The sequence below is a fragment of the Pelophylax lessonae genome (genome assembly GCF_965119305.1).
Source record: "Pelophylax lessonae genome assembly, chromosome: 9".
NCBI lineage: Eukaryota > Metazoa > Chordata > Amphibia > Anura > Ranidae > Pelophylax > Pelophylax lessonae.
Window position 1 is genome coordinate 142,813,926 of NC_138776.1, and position 19,060 is coordinate 142,832,985.

Sequence of the window (19,060 nt, forward strand, 5' to 3'; positions counted from 1 at the left end):
TTCATCCAAATCAACAAAGGAATGGCTTCATCAGAAGATTAAAGTTTTGGAATGGCCCAGCCAGAGCTCAGACCCGAATACGATTGAAAATCTGTGGGGTGATCTGAAGAGGACTGTGCACAGGAGATGCCCTCGCAATCTGACAGATTTGGAGTGATTTTGCACAGAAGAGTGGGCAAACATTGCCAAGTCAAGATGTGCCATGCTGATAGACTCGTACCCAAAAAGACTGAGTGTTGTAATAAAATCAAAAGGTGCTTCAACAAAGTATTAGTTTAAGGGTGTGCACACTTGTGCAACCATAATATTTTAGTTTTATATTTTGTACCCCCCATGCCCCCCCCCAAATGATTTCAGTTTGTTCTTCAATTGATTTGTAGTTTATAGGTCACATTAAAGGTGGAAAAAGTTCTGAAATTATGTATCTTTGTCTCATTTTTTTTTCATCACAGAAATCTGACATTTTAATAGGGGTGTGTAGACTTTGTATATCTTTTCTCTCACATATTGGATTTGGAATATTTCATATACTTTATTTACCTTTGGCAGATTTCTATTTGATTTGTATTTAGCCATTTATTTTCAATATGTTAGTGTGGCAACATCTATGATATATGTTTATTTAGTTTGTCTTACTATTGGTCGCCAGCAGCTGGTTTTTTTTTTTTTGTTTGTTTTTTTTTTTTGTTTGTTTTTTTTTTTATCACTAGTTACACCAGCGCGTTTTTTTTTTTTTCTCCTTTAACATACAAATGTGTTCCAAACCAGAAAGGGTCCCGAGTCTGACTTTTGGGAGATTTCCTCTCACATCCTGGTTATCTCAGGGGACAGGAAGTGAAGGGAAATTTCTCCAATAAATAGCAAAAAATAATTCCTTTACATAACATCCAAACTGCAAAAAGGCCTTAGCTATCCTTCCCACGCCAACCCCCCCTGAGCAGCGTCCTCCATCCCTAGGACATGGTAATAAACATCTAGAAGAGGGTTTGTCATGGAGATCACAGCCGCCCACACTGATCCTCCATATCACACACTCTGACAGCTGTTTACTGTGGTACTCTATGTCACCCGGGAGGAAGAGGAGGGGGGTTACTGATGTCATCAGTCAGCGCCAGAACGTAGATGACGTGCCCGCGGAGCGCCGCCCACTAGTTCCTATTAGCAGTGATTCCGCAATGGAATCAAACCGGGACGAGGCGGAGCGCTGTATAGCCATCGCGGTGACCGCTATCAAGAGCCAGAACGCGGACAAGGCCTTGCGGTTTCTGGAGAAGGCTCAGCGGCTCTTCCCCACGGACAAGGCGAGAGGTAAAGGCTGGGACCGGGAGGCGGCTCGGCGGGTGTGGGGGGAGGGCGGCTGGCTCTGGGACAGCTGTGGCGTCACATCTCGGGCCGCGCATGCGTGCAAGACGCCTGTGGTGAGGAGACTTGTGGGAAATGTAGTATTGTGTGTGTACAGAATAGGGGATATCACCGACAGCGGCTGTCATTCCCATCCTCCGCGGTCCCGGGCGGTGTGTATGTGACTCGGGGGTGTGTGCAGTGTGACCCCCAGGCATCCCCGGTCCTGTGTCACCTATTCTAACCGTGTGTGTGGACTGGTGAGGGGACTACAGGGTGGAAATATGGCGGCGGACAGCTGTATGCTGGGCCTGGTGTCTATAGGACGGAACTATGAGGAGATATTGTGCTGATAGGGAGGGGGAGACGGCTCAGAGTTCCCAATAATGATGGAGGACAGGCCTGGTCACCGGGGAAGGGTCATGTCATCCGCCTGTGTGCTACAGTACAGGAGAAATACAAGGACTGGATGGAGACATGGACTACAATCCCCACAATGCACTGCGGCCACCGAGCTGACAGGGACAGCCAGCCTAATACAGCAAAATGATAGGAGGGGGGCCTGAAAGCACCCCAGAAGAGTATACTGACCCCTCACCTCTGGGGGCACCCAGCCCTCACCGGGGGTGTCAGTGTAACGGCTCCTCACTCATAGAGTATACTGACCCCTCACCTCTGGGGGCACCCAGCCCTCACCGGGGTGTCAGTGTAACAGCTCCTCACTCATAGAGTATACTGACCCCTCACCTCTGGGGGCACCCAGCCCTCACCGGGGTGTCAGTGTAACGGCTCCTCACTCATAGAGTATACTGACCCCTCACCTCTGGGGGCACCCAGCCCTCACCGGGGTGTCAGTGTAACGGCTCCTCACTCATAGAGTATACTGACCCCTCACCTCTGGGGGCACCCAGCCCTCACCGGGGGATGTCAGTGTAACGGCTCCTCACTCAGAGTATACTGACCCCTCACCTCTGGGGGCACCCAGCCCTCACTGGGTGTCAGTGTAACGGCTCCTCACTCAGAGTATACTGACCCCTCACCTCTGGGGGCACCCAGCCCTCACTGGGTGTCAGTGTAACGGCTCCTCACTCAGAGTATACTGACCCCTCACCTCTGGGGCACCCAGCCCTCACCGGGGGTGTCAGTGTAACGGCTCCTCACTCATAGAGTATACTGACCCCTCACCTCTGGGGGCACCCAGCTCTCACCGGGGGTGTCGGTGTAACGGCTCCTCACTCATAGAGTATACTGACCCCTCACCTCTGGGGGCACCCAGCCCTCACCGGGGGATGTCAGTGTAACGGCTCCTCACTCATAGAGTATACTGACCCCTCACCTCTGGGGGCACCCAGCCCTCCCCGGGGGTGTCAGTGTAACAGCTCCTCACTCATAGAGTATACTGACCCCTCACCTCTGGGGGCACCCAGCTCTCACCGGGGGTGTCAGTGTAACAGCTCCTCACTCATAGAGTATACTGACCCCTCACCTCTGGGGGCACACAGCCCTCACTGGGGTGTCAGTGGTGGAAGCAGTGGGCTGCAGAGGCATCAAGAATGGGCCATGTCCAATCTCATTTCAGTTATAGGAGGAGTCTGGTAGGCCTTTGCCACCTCCTTGATATCTCATTTGGGATTTTGTATACAAAGGTCCTCTATCCTGGCTGTAATTCCCCCCTCATGCGCTCCCACTCTTACTGTGCTCTTATACAATATTTGAGGGAACCCATCAGGACAGAGATCTTAAAGCTGTTTTGTTAAAGTAGAACTCCAGCCAAAAATGAATAGCCCATTAACAGATCCAATAATAAACCCATCTTCAATCCAGAAATTTCCTGCTCAGTACATTTTTTTTTATTTTGTTTTTATACCAAAAGATGTCTTCAGTCTGATGGCTAGCATCATTCACCTTCCTTCCTCTAAGCCCAGGTTGTCCTGGATAGTAAAAGGAAAAGCAGCACAGTGATGAGCTCATCTCTCTGTCACTCTGCTCTTTCTTCCTATCAGCTTGCTTCTTCTCAGTACATGAACTGATTGGCTGCTGCCACTTGTTCTTTCCACACTCCATCACTGCTACTTTACGGGGACTGATACCAGGTTGAATTCAGATACTGGCACTGCTTGGGTTTAATAAATACATCTAATGATGTGTTAATGATTGCAGTGCTGCATTGACTTGTCTCTAATACATCTGCTTGGAATTTAGCTTTAATGTAAGTGCAAGCACTGAACTGAAATTTACGTCTTTATTTTGCTAAAGTGAATCCCCAACCTGGAACAAGTCTGTGCATATGCCGACACTTCTCTGGCTGCCAGCTTGTGCCAGGTCAGTATCTCCCTTAAGTGAGGGTGACAGCCTTGGAGCCTGCACTTTACAAGCAAGGCGGCAATGGCTAATTCCATAATTTTTTTTTTTTTCCATTAAAGTGGTTGAATTAAAAAATCCGGAAGAGAGAGCAAGCCCACCTTAGATTGTCCAGACCCAGGAATTCAAGTGCAGAAATGTCCCTGCTGTGATCACTGGTGGATACAAGGAATCACTTGTGAGGACGGCAGACATCATGGATGAAATGTTGTTGTATTTATCACCTGAAATGTTGTGTTTATCACCTCTGTGAAAAACATCCAGAACCGGGCTTACAAAACTGATTGTGATTTTAGTACAGCAGATGCACTGTTGCTGAATGCATTTCTGGCGCAATCAACAGGATTTTTCTGCACTTGCCTGATATATGATTGCACACAAATGCAGAACAATACAATCCTATCTGATGCACCGCTTAAGGCTTGCTCTTCCTTTGATCCCTGGACTCTAGGTTCAAAAGGTCTGCCCTCGCTTGTAAGTTACAAAGTAATAGATAAGAATCACACACCAACATGTACTCTTCTGAGTTACTTTCTTGGATCATCCATAGTAGAAATACAGTACTACTACTAAATGGGTTTCACCACAAAGCATTTTCTAGCACGCTTTCCAGCTAATCAGCACAAAAAGGTCTAAGAGTGGGGTGAGCACAATGGCTCACTGGGAGGAACTGTCTGCGTTGATGGGGGAATCGAGAGAATTTCTTTCCTCTGCTCTGTCTATATGGAGAACAAAGTTGTTATTGCTAGTTGCTATAACAGTCGCTAGTGATCGTGTGTAAAATCTGGCTGGCTGGTTTTATCCAAGCTGATCGATCGACCATCTTGGGTACAACCAGCCTGCACATACATGGTTCAAATCTCAGCCAGTTCCTGATGAAACGGCCAGAATTTGAACCGTCTATGGCCATCTATAGGCACCTCTCTGCAAAAGTGTGGTCATTAACTCTAGTCTACCAAAACTCCCTTCTTGGGACATATATAGCAATGAGTAAACTGAGAGCAGCTACAGTGAGGCCAGCTAGTTCTGGGACACCAAGATATGATGGGGCAGGGAGCAGGCGGCGTCCTCTATGATTGCAGTGTCCAGAGGACACTGCTGATCTCATATTGAGGTAAAGAGCCAATCGGTGGCTCTTTGCCACGTGATCAGCTATGTCCCATCATGGATGTCAACAGAAGCCGGTTATCAGCACTCCTCTCCTCATGCTGACAGCATTAGAAGAGTGCCAATAACCGGCTTCTCTAAAAGGGACATCTTCACTGATAATCAGCGCAGGAGAAAAACTACCTGTTTGCAAAATTTATGACAAAAAAGTTTTTTTTTTTTCCCTTCAAAATTTTCTGTCTTTATTCGTTTATTTAGCAAAAAATAAAGCCAGTGGTGATTAAAAGCTTAGCTTTGCAAAGTAAAACATTTATTTAGTGGCAGTAAATATCTTATATTTGCTACTTCTGCTTTTTGTTCTTGAAATCTGCCTCGGCGAGTGACGTGTTATACAGCAGTCACGATGAATCCCGGGAAAGAATCTTTCGGTTTCGTTTTTTTTTTCTCTCCATTTCGTGAGAGTTTGGAGGAGGAGGAGGAGGAGGAGGAGGAGGGGGGTGGGGAGAGTGGAGGAGGGCTGAGGGAAGTTACAGAAAAGCACGTAGGCTGGAGGGGGCCAGATGAGGGTGGAGATGGTAAAATGCCTCCCGGTCGCGCATACGCCGTAAGCAGAACGCTTCCGACCTAATGTGTACTGGTTACTATAGCAGCGGCAGCGAACTGGCCCTGCTATATCAGCATGTAAACAAAGAGCTGAGCTGCTATAGTAACCTTAAAACATCGGATCAGAAGTGGTCTGCTTACTGCGCATGTGCGACCGGGAGGCATTGTACTGCACATGCCGAGATTTCATGGGCCAGCGAGGTGGAGCAACACAGGCTATTGCAGGAAAACTGCGGCCAGGGCTTTAATTGCCCTCAGTCGCTCAGGCTTTAGAAAAGGTTTCTGTACTACTTTGGTCCAACTTTGATACAACTTCAATGCCATATAGAGTGTAAAGTCACATTAAAGCCTCGTACACACGCACCGATTGTTGGCTGTAAATTTTTGGCCAACGTCCGATCGGCCGATTGTCGGCTTGTTAGTATGATGCTTCCGACAACCGACTGTGACTTTTCAGCCGAACAAAATCTGGTGTGCATGCTATAAAATTTTTGTTGGCCGTCAGCAGAACGGCCGATTGTTCCTCAGTCAGTACAGATTTCGGCCAACAAAAATGTGATGATCAAGACTGGGCATGCTCAGAGAAGAAAAAACACACGAACAGTAGACCAGAACATGACATCACTTCCGCAGTTGGATGTTGTTGGCCGACAAAATTTGTGTGCAGTCTAGAGCACATTTCAACCAACACAACAACACTGGACAAAAGACGGCCGGTCGGTCGGCCAACAATCGGTGCGTGTGTACGGGGCTTTAGTTGGATTAAAGTCTGACGGAAGTTGAAGGGCAAAGTCGGATCATAAGTCATGCGACTTTCATGTCGGAACAGCGTGAACCTTGGCTAAAACGGTACAGAAAGGAGTGCGCTGATAAGAACTGAAACAAGCTCACGGCTGCTATTGCATTCTTTGGATGAACCAAACATGGTTAACTAAAAGTGGTTAAAGCGTAGGTGCAGCCAAAATTAAAAAAAAAAAAACTACAGATGACAACGTACAGTCCTTGTGCTGGTGGGACATGGACAGTGAAGGCATCAGCACAAGGGGCACATCCTGCTGATTGTACGTTACATCCCTTGTGCTGATTTTTTTGGGGGGTTTTTTTTGGCTGCACTTAGGCTTTGACAAGTTTGCCTAGACTAGACCTGTTTGGTTCGCCCAAAGGATGTTTTTTTTTTTATTTAGGCTCCACTTTCATGAAAAGTAAATGTAACTGCAGTGTTCTGTGATACAGAGCTTTACCTTCATTTAGGGTTTACGTCTGCTTTAAATTTGTAGCCCCAGTCAGATCTAAAATGCAAATAAACGTGTAATAATGCAGCTCTTTGTTAATTAAATCATTTTTTAATATGTCTAATATAATCTGAATTTGACCTGTTATCAACCACTTGCAATTCCCTATACAGCGGTACTCAGATTACAAGAGGGAGGGGCAGAACTGGTAGCCAATTGGGGTATTGTGTGCAAAGGTAGGTGAAGAGAGCAATGAGATGACCAACTGGTGCTCTTTCACTGTCCATTCAGCAGGCTGAGAGGGGAGCTGCATGTTTGTGTATTTATACGTTAAGTAGGCCCACTGAAAGGTGTGTGAAAAACCCAAGAACACTTATGTCATCCAGCTTTGTGGATTTTAAAGGATATGTTCACCTTTAGAACATGTTACACGTTCCACCTGTTTTTAGGATAGAACATGCAAAACATGTTCAGCATCTGCAGCTACAGGCATCATCCTGGAATTTTGTTCAACTGACTTCTGTTAAAGCCATCCTAGCAGCTTCTTAGTCGCTGGATGGCTTTTACAGGTGGCGAGAGGAGTTGTGCGCCCGTTTATGGTATAGGAAACCGGAAGCGACAAGCATTTTCGTCACTTCTAGTTTCCCTGGATGTGAACAGAATTTTTAAATTTGGAAAGTATCTGATCACACCGATCTTGGTGTGATCAGTTGCTTTGAACGGCAGAGGAGACATCTGGGGTCTAATAGATCCCAGATCTCTCTATAACAAGTGCGCGGGACTGACTAATGCTGTCACAAGGGATGTTCCTTGTGACCGCAATAAGGGCCGGTTCACACTTGTGCGATGCGGGAAGACTGCGAATTAGCAGCCTGTTCCTGCATTGCATCCGCACAAGAGGCAGTTCACACTGCCATATGCAATACGCAGGGGGTGTCAATTAAATGTTAACGACACCCCCAGTTTGATCACATATCGCAGTGCGATCTGACAGTTCGCACAGGATCGGATCGCACTAGTGTGAACCACTGTGCGATCCGATCCTGATGCGGCTGAAAAAATGCCTCCTGTGCGTCTTTGGTGCGGGTGCAGTGCGAATTTCAGCCATACTAAGTGTATGGCTGAATTCGCATCCGCACAGGAGATCGCATGTAATGAAGGAGCAGTGCGCTCCGAATTACATGAGATCTCCGCAGCCGCACAAATGTGAACCGGGGCTAAAAGTAAGAAAAAAAAAAAAGTAAAATATACCTTTATTTTTAATGCCCCTGTCCCCTTGTGCTTGCACGCATATGTAAATTGCAATCGCACCACACTTGTGAGGTATTGCCACGAACGTCCGAGCGAGAGCAAAAATTCTGGCACCAGACCTCCTCTGTAACTCTAAACTGGTAACCTGTAAAGGCTTTTAAAGCATTGCCTATGGAGATATACTGTAGTTTGTCACCATTCCTCGAGCGTGTACAATTTTAAAGCCTGACATTTTTGGTATCTATATACTGGATGTAATGCCATCCTTTATATTTTACCAAACATTGGGTATTATATTGTTTGTGTGCATTAAAATTCAGTAAATTGTATTTTAAAAGAAAAATTGCTTTTAAAAAACCACTGCGCAAATACCATGTGACATAAATTGCAAACCCACCACTTTATTCTCTGGGGCCTCTGCTAAAAAAAAAATATATATATATATATATATATATATATATATATATATATATATATATGTTGGGGGCTCCAAGTAATTTTTTATAAAAAAATACAGATTTTTTTACTTGTAAACAAAACATTTTAGAAAAGGCCTAGTCGTCAAGTGGTTTAAGATGGCCTTTTTGTTTACCTAAATGAATGGGTATGAGAGGGAGGGGGTTTAAAATGCCATTGGCCACCAGTGATGTGCCACTGATTGCCAATGCTGTGGTGAGATGATTTTAAAATGCCCCTGCCCACCAATCGTGGGATTATTTTGGGGGTGGTTTAAAGTGTAAATTTTAATGCAGTGCAATTCCATCCTCCAGGGAGCTTTCTTCCACTAAGTGCCGGTTCACACTTATGCGATGCGGGAAGGCTGCGAATTCGCAGCCTGTTCCCGCATCGCAAACGCACCCTTGGCAGTTCACACTGCCATATGCGATACGATGGGTTTGTCAATGGAATGTTAACGACACCCCCAGTTTGATCGCATATCGCAGTGCGATCTTTACAGTTCGCACAGGATTGGATCGCACAAGTGTGAACCACTGTGTGATCCGATCTTGATGCGGCTGAAAAAAAGGGTCATGTGCGACTTTGGTGCGGGTGCAGTGCGAATTTAGCCATACAAAGTGTATGGCTGAATTTGCACCGCACAGCCGATCGCATGTAATGAAGGAGCAGTGTGCTCTGATATTACATGCGATCGCCACAGCCGCAAGAGTGTGAACCGGCACTAATAGTGGAAGACTTCCACTTGGCTTCAGTGAACAACTTTTAAAGGCTAAACACACCTTTTCAAGTGGTTGAAGGTTTTTTTAACTTCATGCGTTCTGCGGATGAAGGTATAAAACCTTCTGTGTGCTGCTCCCCTAATACTTACGGTAATTTAACTTTATTGCTAACACATAGTATGTACAACATCTCTTGTGATGGCATGGACCATGACAAGTTCTCTTTATGGCGAGATCTGGAGTCTGTTACATTCCATATCTCACCTCCTAGGTCTCCAAAGCATCTGATAAAACCAAAATCAGTTTGATCAGATGCTTTACAAGCAGGTAACAAATTATAAACAACAAACCAAAACCGGAAGTGATTAAATCCTCGTCGCTTATAGTTTCTGACATCAGAGGGGGAGAAAAAACGGAAGAGATGACCTCCATATCACCGCTCCCATCTGCGAAAGTGTGTGTGTGTGTCTATATATATATATATATATATATATATATATATATATATATATATATATATATATATATATATATATATATATATATATATATATAAATAAATATACAGTGGGTACGAAAAGTATTCAGACCCCCTTAAATTTTTCACTCTTTGTTATATTGCAGCCATTTGCTAAAATCATTTAAGTTCATTCTTCTTCCTCATGAATGTACACATAGCACCCCATACTGACAGAAAAACACAGAATTGTTGACATTGTTGCAGATTTATTAAAAAAGAAAAACTGAAATATCACATGGTCCTAAGTATTCAGACCCTTTGCTGTGACACTCATATATTTAACTCAGGTGCTTTCCATTTCTTCTGATCATCCTTGAGATGGTTCTACACCTTCATTTGAGTCCAGCTGTGTTTGATTATACTGATTGGACTTGATTAGGAAAGCCACACACCTGTCTATATAAGACCTTCCAGATCACAATGCATGTCAGAGCAAATGAGAATCATGAGGTCAAAGGAACTGCCTGAAGAGCTCAGACAGAATTGTGGCAAGGCACAGATCTGGCCAAGGTTACAAAAAGATTTCTGCTGCACTTAAAGTTCCTAAGAGCACAGTGGCCTCCATAATCCTCAAATGGAAGACGTTTGGGATGACCAGAACCCTTCCTAGAGCTGGCCGTCCGGCCAAACTGAGCTATCGGGGGAAAAGAGCCTTGGTGAGAGAGGTAAAGAAGAACCCAAAGATCACTGTGGCTGAGCTCCAGAGATGCAGTCAGGAGATGGGAGAAAGTTGTAGAAAGTCAACCATCACTGCAGCCCTCCACCAGTCGGGGCTTTATGGCAGAGTGGCCCGACGGAAGCCTCTCCTCAGTGTAAGACACATGAAAGCCCGCATGGAGTTTGCTAAAAAAACACCTGAAGGACTCCAAGATGGTGAGAAATAAGATTCTTTGGTCTGATGAGACCAAAATAGAACTTTTTGGCCTTAATTCTAAGCGGTATGTGTGGAGAAAACCAGGCACTGCTCATCACCTGTCCAATACAGTCCCAACAGTGAAGCATGGTGGTGGCAGCATCATGCTGTGGGGGTGTTTTTCAGCTGCAGGGACAGGACGACTGGTTGCAATCGAGGGAAAGATGAATGTGGCCAAGTACAGGGATATCCTGGACAAAAACCTTCTCCAGAGTGCTCTGGACCTCAGACTGGGCCGAAGGTTTACCTTCCAACAAGACAATGACCCTAAGCACACAGCTAAAATAACGAAGGAGTGGCTTCACAACAACTCCGTGACTGTTCTTGAATGGCCCAGCCAGAGCCTTGACTTAAACCCAATTGAGCATCTCTGGAGAGACCTAAAAATGGCTGTCCACCAACGTTTACCATCCAACCTGACAGAACTGGAGAGGATCTGCAAGGAGGAATGGAAGAGGATCCCCAAATCCAGGTGTGAAAGACTTGTTGCATCTTTCCCAAAAAGACTCCTGGCTGTATTAGATCAAAAGGGGGCTTCTACTAAATACTGAGCAAAGGGTCTGAATACTTAGGACCATGTGATATTTCAGTTTTTCTTTTTTAATAAATCATGAGGAAGAAGAATGAACCTAAATGATTTTAGCAAATGGCTGCAATATAACAAAGAGTGAAAAATTTAAGGGGGTCTGAATACTTTCCACACACACACACACACACACACACACACACACACACACACACACACACACACACACACACACACACACACACACACACACACACACACACACACACACACACACACACACACACACACACACACACACACACACACACACACACACACACACACACACACACATCCTCAATTCCATCATGTTTCCTAATCTCCAACAAGTTGTAGCTGAAATATGACCTTGGTGTGGCCATTTCCAAATGGGCTTTTTTAGGGGTGTTTTTATAACAAAGTAATGGAAAGTGTTTTTTTTTTTTTTTTTTTTTTTTTTAAATTATCTTTTTTCTTAAGTTTAGTAAAAAAATACAAAACCCAGTGGTTATTAAACCGCCCCACTCCCCTAAAAAGGAAGATCCACCAGTCCAACTATCTGCACTGAAATATAGCCTGCAAAGAAAGGGGTGTAACTTATTGATATTGAGGTGGGTGTATGCGATCACCTGCATCTGATTTTTTTTTTTTTTAGGCTTCAGGCTGGGTTTACACTAATGAGGTCTACCACATCGCATGTCAATAGTACTAGGGATGCACTGATCCGATATTAGGATCGGATATCTGCGCCGATACCGCCACAATAGCTGGATCAGGGGATCTGTAAAATTAACCGATCCACGGGCCGATCCGGTTTTGCTGGCGCCGTCCCTTACTTGCACGGAGCCGCCGATCCTGTTTTGCTGAGTCCCGGCTCAGCCGTCCCTTACTTGGTGTAATAGTAGTATGGGATGGGAGCCGCTACTTCCTGTATAGGTCCTGCTCACAGGCGGAGTGATATCAGATGCACTCCGCCTGTGAATGCAGGAGCCGTACACATGATGCAGCAACTTTGCTCTGTACTGCAGCCGCTTGCATATTGTGTAGTTCTGGATCGGTGTCGGCAGATACACAATGCCAGATATCCGTATCGGGACAAGAAAAGTCGAAACGGTGCACCCCTAAATAGTACATGAATATTTTGTTAGTTTTGTTAATGCCAAGCTTGTTTCCTGCATTGCAGTTGTTGTTTTGTGCGTGGCACTTATAACACATCTATGTTTAGTAAACAAACAGTTATTGTAAATTGTATACTTTTATTAGGCTTTACTTTGACCTTTTTCCTGTTTTCCTTCATTAACATAAAAACAAGTGAATTGCTCACCTTTGTAGGTAACAGATTGCTTATTGTTACATCATGCTTGTTACCAAGAACAGTGTGTGCCTTAATTTAGCAGTGCTAAATTCTTCTTTCACATTTTGACTTGTCTCAGACAAATCCTTGTAACAAACAAGCTGTTGAATATATAATAGTATTTATATTCCCCAAAGAATATTTTTGTTTATTGCAGGTATTTGAAATATTGTTTACACTCTGCTCAGAATATAATAGGAAATGGAAGATTTAGAAAGAATGGCATACCTGTGATACAGAGCAGGATTAGACTATATCATACACCATTTACATTATGTATCTATTATTATTATCATCATGCCCTCATTGCAGAGACAGAACAGGAGAGCTTACAATGAAAAAAAATCAGTGGAGTCTATTTTAAGATTCTAGTTGAAAGGAGCAAATCGATCAGCAAACTCCACCGATGCCTTGTACAGACAATAAGCCCAGCAGGGTGAATGAAAAAAACTGAAAAGCTCACTGCTAGAAACTCTCAATTACACCAACACAGGGTGGTACTATGGGTGCATAAACAATGAAAAATAGTGCCACATCCTCTCGATTAAAGTATATACAAAAAATGTATAATATGGACTTTGAAAGCACTGATATTAAAATAATAAAATTTTTATTGATAACTCCTATAAAAACACATGTATACATGATAAACATTACAATATGGTCAACACAAATATTTTACCCATTCTGGCCATTCCGGTCAAGGCTAGTGGAAAAAATAAAACCTGGTGATGTGCTGGCGCAGGAATAGAGTGCGATATAAAACTGGCTACAAGCTCAACATGTTTCGCTGAGGAGTTCACTGTACTAACTACGATATTTTTACAGCGATCTCCTTGCTGTACTATTGTATTCTGACCCCCCCCTTTCCCTCCTGCCAGAACACACCAGTCATTGGTTGCAATTAGGGATGCACCGAAATGAAAATTCTGGGCCGAAACCGCAGGATGCCCTTGGCCGAAAACTGAAAATGACTTTTGTCCCCCAAATTATTTTAAAATGGATAGAACAGGGGCATACACCAAAAACAGGCAGCGACGTACACCTGTCGCTGCCACCCTGTCGCAGTATAGTGGTTAATTTAATTACCAATGGTATTAGTATTATGCAGCATGAGGGGGTTAATGTATTGCCACTGCTGGTCACTGATGCATTAGTGACCGACCAGTGGCAGTTAATTAACCCCTTTGTGCTGCATTAGTGCAGCCAGTATCAGTGTTAATTAACACTGGTTGCACGGCTACTGGTTGCACAAAGGGGTTAATTAACTGCCACTGGTCGGTCACTAATGCATCAGTGACCAGCAGTGGCAATACATTAACCCCCTCATGCTGCATAATACTAATACCATTGGTAAGCTCGCCTCAGCGTCCCCCCCCCCCTGCCTCAGCCATCTTTATTATCGGCATATTTAACCCATTTTCAGCCGAAATGGAATAAGCCCATTTTCGGCCGAAAATTTCGGTTGCCGACATTTCAGTGCACCACTAGTTGCAATTGCTGATCCAGATGCCGCCCGGCTGTAGCTGGACAGGCTGCTGTACACGCGAGCCAAATGTCAACCAGTTTTTGTTGAATCGGCTGATATTCGGCCAGCCTTAACCACTTAAGCCCCGGAAGATTTTACCCCCTTCCTGACCAGGGCCTATTTTGCGATTCGGAACTGCGTGAATTTAACGAACAATTGCACGGTCGTGCGACGCTGTACCCAAATGAAATTGACGTCCTTATTTTCCCACAAATAGAGCTTTCTTTTGGTGGTATTTGATCACCTGGGCAATTTTTTGATCATGCGCCCCCCCCCCCCAAATGTAAAATCAATTTTTTTTAACATTCTCCAGTCTCTGTCTCCTGTGCCATGTCTGCAGTCTCTGACCCTCTCCTGTGCCATGTCTGCAGTCTCTGACCCTCTCCTGTACCATGTCTGCAGTCTCTGACCCTCTCCTGTACCATGTCTGCAGTCTCTCTGGCTGTCTCCTGTACTATGTATAATCTAAATAAAATATGATAATTTATGAGGGTGTGTTTAGGGGCGGAATTAGGGTCAGGCCAGGGTAAAGGCAACTGGTGGCAAGTAACTCTTAAGGCCTGGCTAGTAGCCCAGGATTTGAAATTTTGAGCCCTGCCTAGGGGCGTGCTTCTGTGATTGGATGTGGCTGTGTGTGTAACAGCAGAGATCAACGGTCCTACATAGCAGGACCGTATGATCTGTGCTGTTACACAGGGGAGAAAGACAGGCAGCTTTGTTTACATTAGCCGCCTGCCTTTCTCCCACTGTATCCGACGATTGCGAGTGACTGGCGGACATCGGGTTCACCGGTCACACGCGCGGGCTGCTTAGGGAACGAGCGGGGGCGCGAGCGCGCCTCCGGCGCCGCGCGCTCGACCCCTATTGGCTCACATGCTAGTGATGTACCTGTACGTCACTTTGTCTGTGAGGGGCTGACCGCCGCAGTATATAGTCGGGCGGCAAGTGGTTAAGTTTACCTCAGACAAAATGTTTATTGTAATATAAATAAGCATGACAGGTCCTCTTTATTGAGAGTTTTGGGGTCAAAAAGACCTCGGATCTCAAATTTTACCTTTTAGGAAAACCTTTTACAGCAAAAAAAACAAAAAGTTGATGTCCAAGAACCTGAAGTGACCTCAGAGGTCGCTCCGGCCCTCCAAAGGGCATAGAGCCAAGTGAGGGCATTTTACCCTCACTTGACTTCCTGCCCAGCCATCAGCTGGCCGAATCACTTTCTTCGGTTTATCAACAGCTCCGGTAAACACGAAAACAACCGGGGGTGGTGGGAGGGGGCACCTCTCCCGACTCCTATAAAATTGACCAGTGTCGAATCCGCCACTTTTATCAAGAAGACGGCCGCCTAACAAAAAGTGGTTAATATTTTTTTCTCCTTTTTAAACCGCCAAGTGACACTCTGGTCTTTTTTTTTTTCCCTTGTACGTGGTTCGCTGCTCTCAGCTAAAAGTATTTGGTGGCATTCACCTGAACTGTTCTGTAATATTGAAGGCGTTTTGCATCTTCTGAAGAAGTGTCTTGAATAAGTTGCAAAACATCCTCAACATTGCAGAATAAGGCCAGTTGAATGTGGCTACTACCAACTGTAGTAAGTTGGGTATCAATGTAGTCCATATTTCTGCAAGAGAATAAAAATTGTACTTGCCATCTGCCAGATACTGTAAGTATTATAGTGGTTCCAAAGGCACAAAATTCTTTGCCTGAAGGTAAAAAACCTACTGCTTAGCAGCCCCTAGTGCCCCTAACACTTAAGCCCCTTTACGATTCGGTAATGTGCATAAGAACCTCAGCTCCCTAGGGACTCTCCCTCCTCATTGGCTAAGACAGCAGCGGGAGCCATTGGCTTCCGCTGCTTTTAATCACAGCCAGTGAGCAAATAAAAAGATATGGGCGGAGCCAAGTCATGGCTCTTTGTCTCTGAATGGACACACAAAACAGCGACTCAGGAGCGAGCCTGCTTGGGTGCCCCCACAGCAAGCGGTTTGTTCTGGTGACACTTGGCAGGAGGGAGGAGCCAGGATCTCCGGTGGGGAATCCGATAAGGGGAGGATTGGGGCTGCTCTATGCAAAACCACTGCACAGAGCAGGTAGGTATAACACTCATTTAAGAAAAAAAGCATGCCTTTTAATCTCACTTTAACCACTTAAGGACCAAGCCTATTTCTGACACGTTATTTACAAGTTAAAATTAGTATTTTTTGCTAGAAAATTACTTATAACCCCCAAACATTATAATTTTTAGCAAAGACTCTGGAGAAAAAAAAGGCGATCGTTGGAATATTTCTTGTCACGCGTCATTTGCGCAGTGGTCAGCAGGCAATTTTTTGGGGGAAAAAAATACATTTCCACTGAATTAAAAAAAAAAAAAAAAAACGAAACGGTAACGTTCATTTTTTTTGTATATTGTGAAGGTGCTGAGTAAATGGATACCTAACATGTTACAGTTTAAAATTGCGCACACTCGTGGAATGGAGACAAACTACAGTACTTAAAAATCTCCATAGGCGACGCTTTAAAATTTAACGGTTACCAGTTTAGAGTTACAGAGGCGGTCTTTTTCTAGCATTATTGCTCACGCTCTGACAATCTTGGATATAACTCTCATGTGTGTGATTTGAACACAGTTTTCATTTGTGGGCACGACTTGCGTATGCCTTTTTTTTTTTTTTTTTTGTGCATGCTCACAGCGATGGGGGCGCTTTAAAAAATGTTTTTTTTTTTTTTTTTGTCCTATTTTTTTATTTTAACACTGTTTTTTAAAAAAATGAAAAAAGATCTGATCACTTTTATTGCTGTTGCAAGGAATGTAAATATCCCTTGTGACAGTAATAAGCAGTGACAGTACTTTTACAGTACAGGTACATCAGTTTGCGTGGTAAAGTTTTATTTTTCAATTAGACCTGTGTCAACACTTCTGCACTATGGCTCAACACCCCAAAAAGTGTATATTGATAAAATATCAGTAAATATATACAGTAAATATTGCGCGTAAACTTCAGCTGATATATTAAAGTAAACTCCTAAAGCTGTATTAAACCCCAAAACAAACATTATATTGCAGCTAACTATTTCTTAGATGTGATGGCTATATTATTTTACTTTTTTAGGCTTTCTTCAATTCTCTTTTGGTAATCCAGCCAGCAAGTCTTTTGTTTTTCAGAGCACAAACTCTCCAGCAGTGTTAGTTTACATGGATGAGATAAACCACTTGAAGAGAAGTTTCAGCCTGTTAAATTGCTAGTTCCAAACACTGTAGCTGCTGACCTTTTAACATAAGGACACTTTCCTGTCCAGGGATCCTGCGATGTTGGTACCCCAAGCTGATCCGTTCATCAGCTCTGGGTGCAGGCGCCGGCATCTTCCCTAAGAGAAACAGGAAGTGAAGCCTTGTGGCTTCACAGCCTGTTTCTGACTGCGCATGCATGAGTCACGCTGCGCTTTGTCAATGGTCCCGCTGTCTTCTGGGACCTGTGTGTCTCCCAGAAGGCTGGGGAGTGTGGGGGGAGGGGCCGGAAATTTTGTAGATCGCCGCACACAGATTACGGGGATCTTACCTGGAAGTGGGAGCGGGTCCTTGGTTTTGAAGAGGAGGAAGCAAACAAGCAGAGCGTCCCCTTTTGGGTGGAGCTCCGCTTTTAACACTGGCTGGGGGAGTCTGTCAAGGGGAAGGTACTTATGATGAAACACGTAAGGGGGGGAACATGAGGGAGGAGCTGAGTGGCCAGCGGCTGGCAGATTTACCAGTCTCTACTAAACAAATGATCCAGCAATACAGCTACACAGATGTGCTTGGTCTTCTGAGCCTTTGTGAGTATATTTTTTTTCACCGCATTCACACTTGTGCGACTCGTCATATGACTTTGGACATCGTACCCTGTGTTTTCCAATGATAACCATTAATGTATCTGTAAAAAGTTTAACCCCAAATAGGGTTAATATAGCGCTTGCTACTAGTTATTCAGGGGCAAACAATTCCTTGTTCGCACCCTGAATATTTAAAATTGGCAACAAGTGGTAAAAATATGTATAAAACATTAAGTGCCGGTTCACACTATAGCGTGTGCGGCGATCGCATGTAATATCGGAGCGCACTGCTCCTTCATTACATTACACACTTTGTATGGCTAAATTCGCACTGCACCTGCACAAAAGTTGCACAGGACCCTTTTTTTCAGCCGCATCAGGATCGGATCGCACAGTGGTTCACACTTGTGCCGTCCGATCCTGTGCGAACTGTCAGAACGCACTGCGATATGCGATCAAACTGGGGGTGTCGTTAACATTTAATTGACACCCCCTGCGTATCGCATATGGCAGCGTGAACTGCCAGATGTGCGTTTGCGATGCGGGAACAGGCTGCGAATTTGCAGCCTTCCCGCATCGCACAAGTGTGACCCGGCACTCAATATAAATCACACAGCTAAATGGTAGTGAGCCAAAGATATTCACACTTGGTATACATAAGATAAAAATTGGATATATACATCAACCTAAATAAATGATGAATTAAAATAAAGTGCAGAATAGTGCCAAATAATATGAAAAATAAGTCCCAATAAACAGTTCATAAGTGACTTTGTGCGTGGGTAAGAGTTTTCAGTGCCAAATATAGGGAAGTGCAGGTGCTAAGTGTTGATTCCTCCAGTAGTCCAACTGCTGGTATATTGGGCGTGACTTGAAATAATGGGGGTTTACACTCACCAGAAATAGTGGGTCTTTAATACCATATGGTAGAAAGACCTTTCAGGCTTGTGGCTTCCTGAGCCTAGGGGGTGACTGCTGGGCCTTGTGGTTCCCTGTGGTCCGGGGTCGCTCCCTTAGGTAAAAAACAATCCTCCAGGTCCGATAGTTAGGGAAAAATAAAAGTGCTCCAATAGTGCAGTACCATTAAAAAGTAGCTTTTATTGAATCTTACTGATAAATCGTACAAAAGAGTTTAAAATCGCCTGCTGCGGGTAACGCCTATGGATGGAGAGCGGTGACTACCGGCTTGCGTTCCACCAGGCTTCCCAATGCGTGCAGCGTGCGTTCCACCTGACGCGCGTTTCATCAAAGCGTGTGACGTCTTCAGAGGTGGAGTCGTATGCTACTCAGAGAGCTTAAATGCGGTAGTCGCCGCCCCTCATCC

The 19,060-nt window shown here is 44.6% G+C and overlaps 1 protein-coding gene across 1 annotated transcript in view; it reads left to right on the top strand.

Moving 5' to 3' along the window:
* Nucleotides 1-1,102: 1,102 nt before the first annotated feature.
* DNAJB12 (DnaJ heat shock protein family (Hsp40) member B12) overlaps nucleotides 1,103-19,060 on the top strand; it is a 114,296-nt gene continuing 96,338 nt past the window's right edge. Inside the window, exon 1 of the mRNA XM_082267401.1 lies at nucleotides 1,103-1,308. Coding sequence (XP_082123527.1) covers nucleotides 1,176-1,308 — 133 coding nt within the window. The 5' untranslated portion in view covers nucleotides 1,103-1,175. The remainder of the gene's footprint in view (nucleotides 1,309-19,060) is intronic.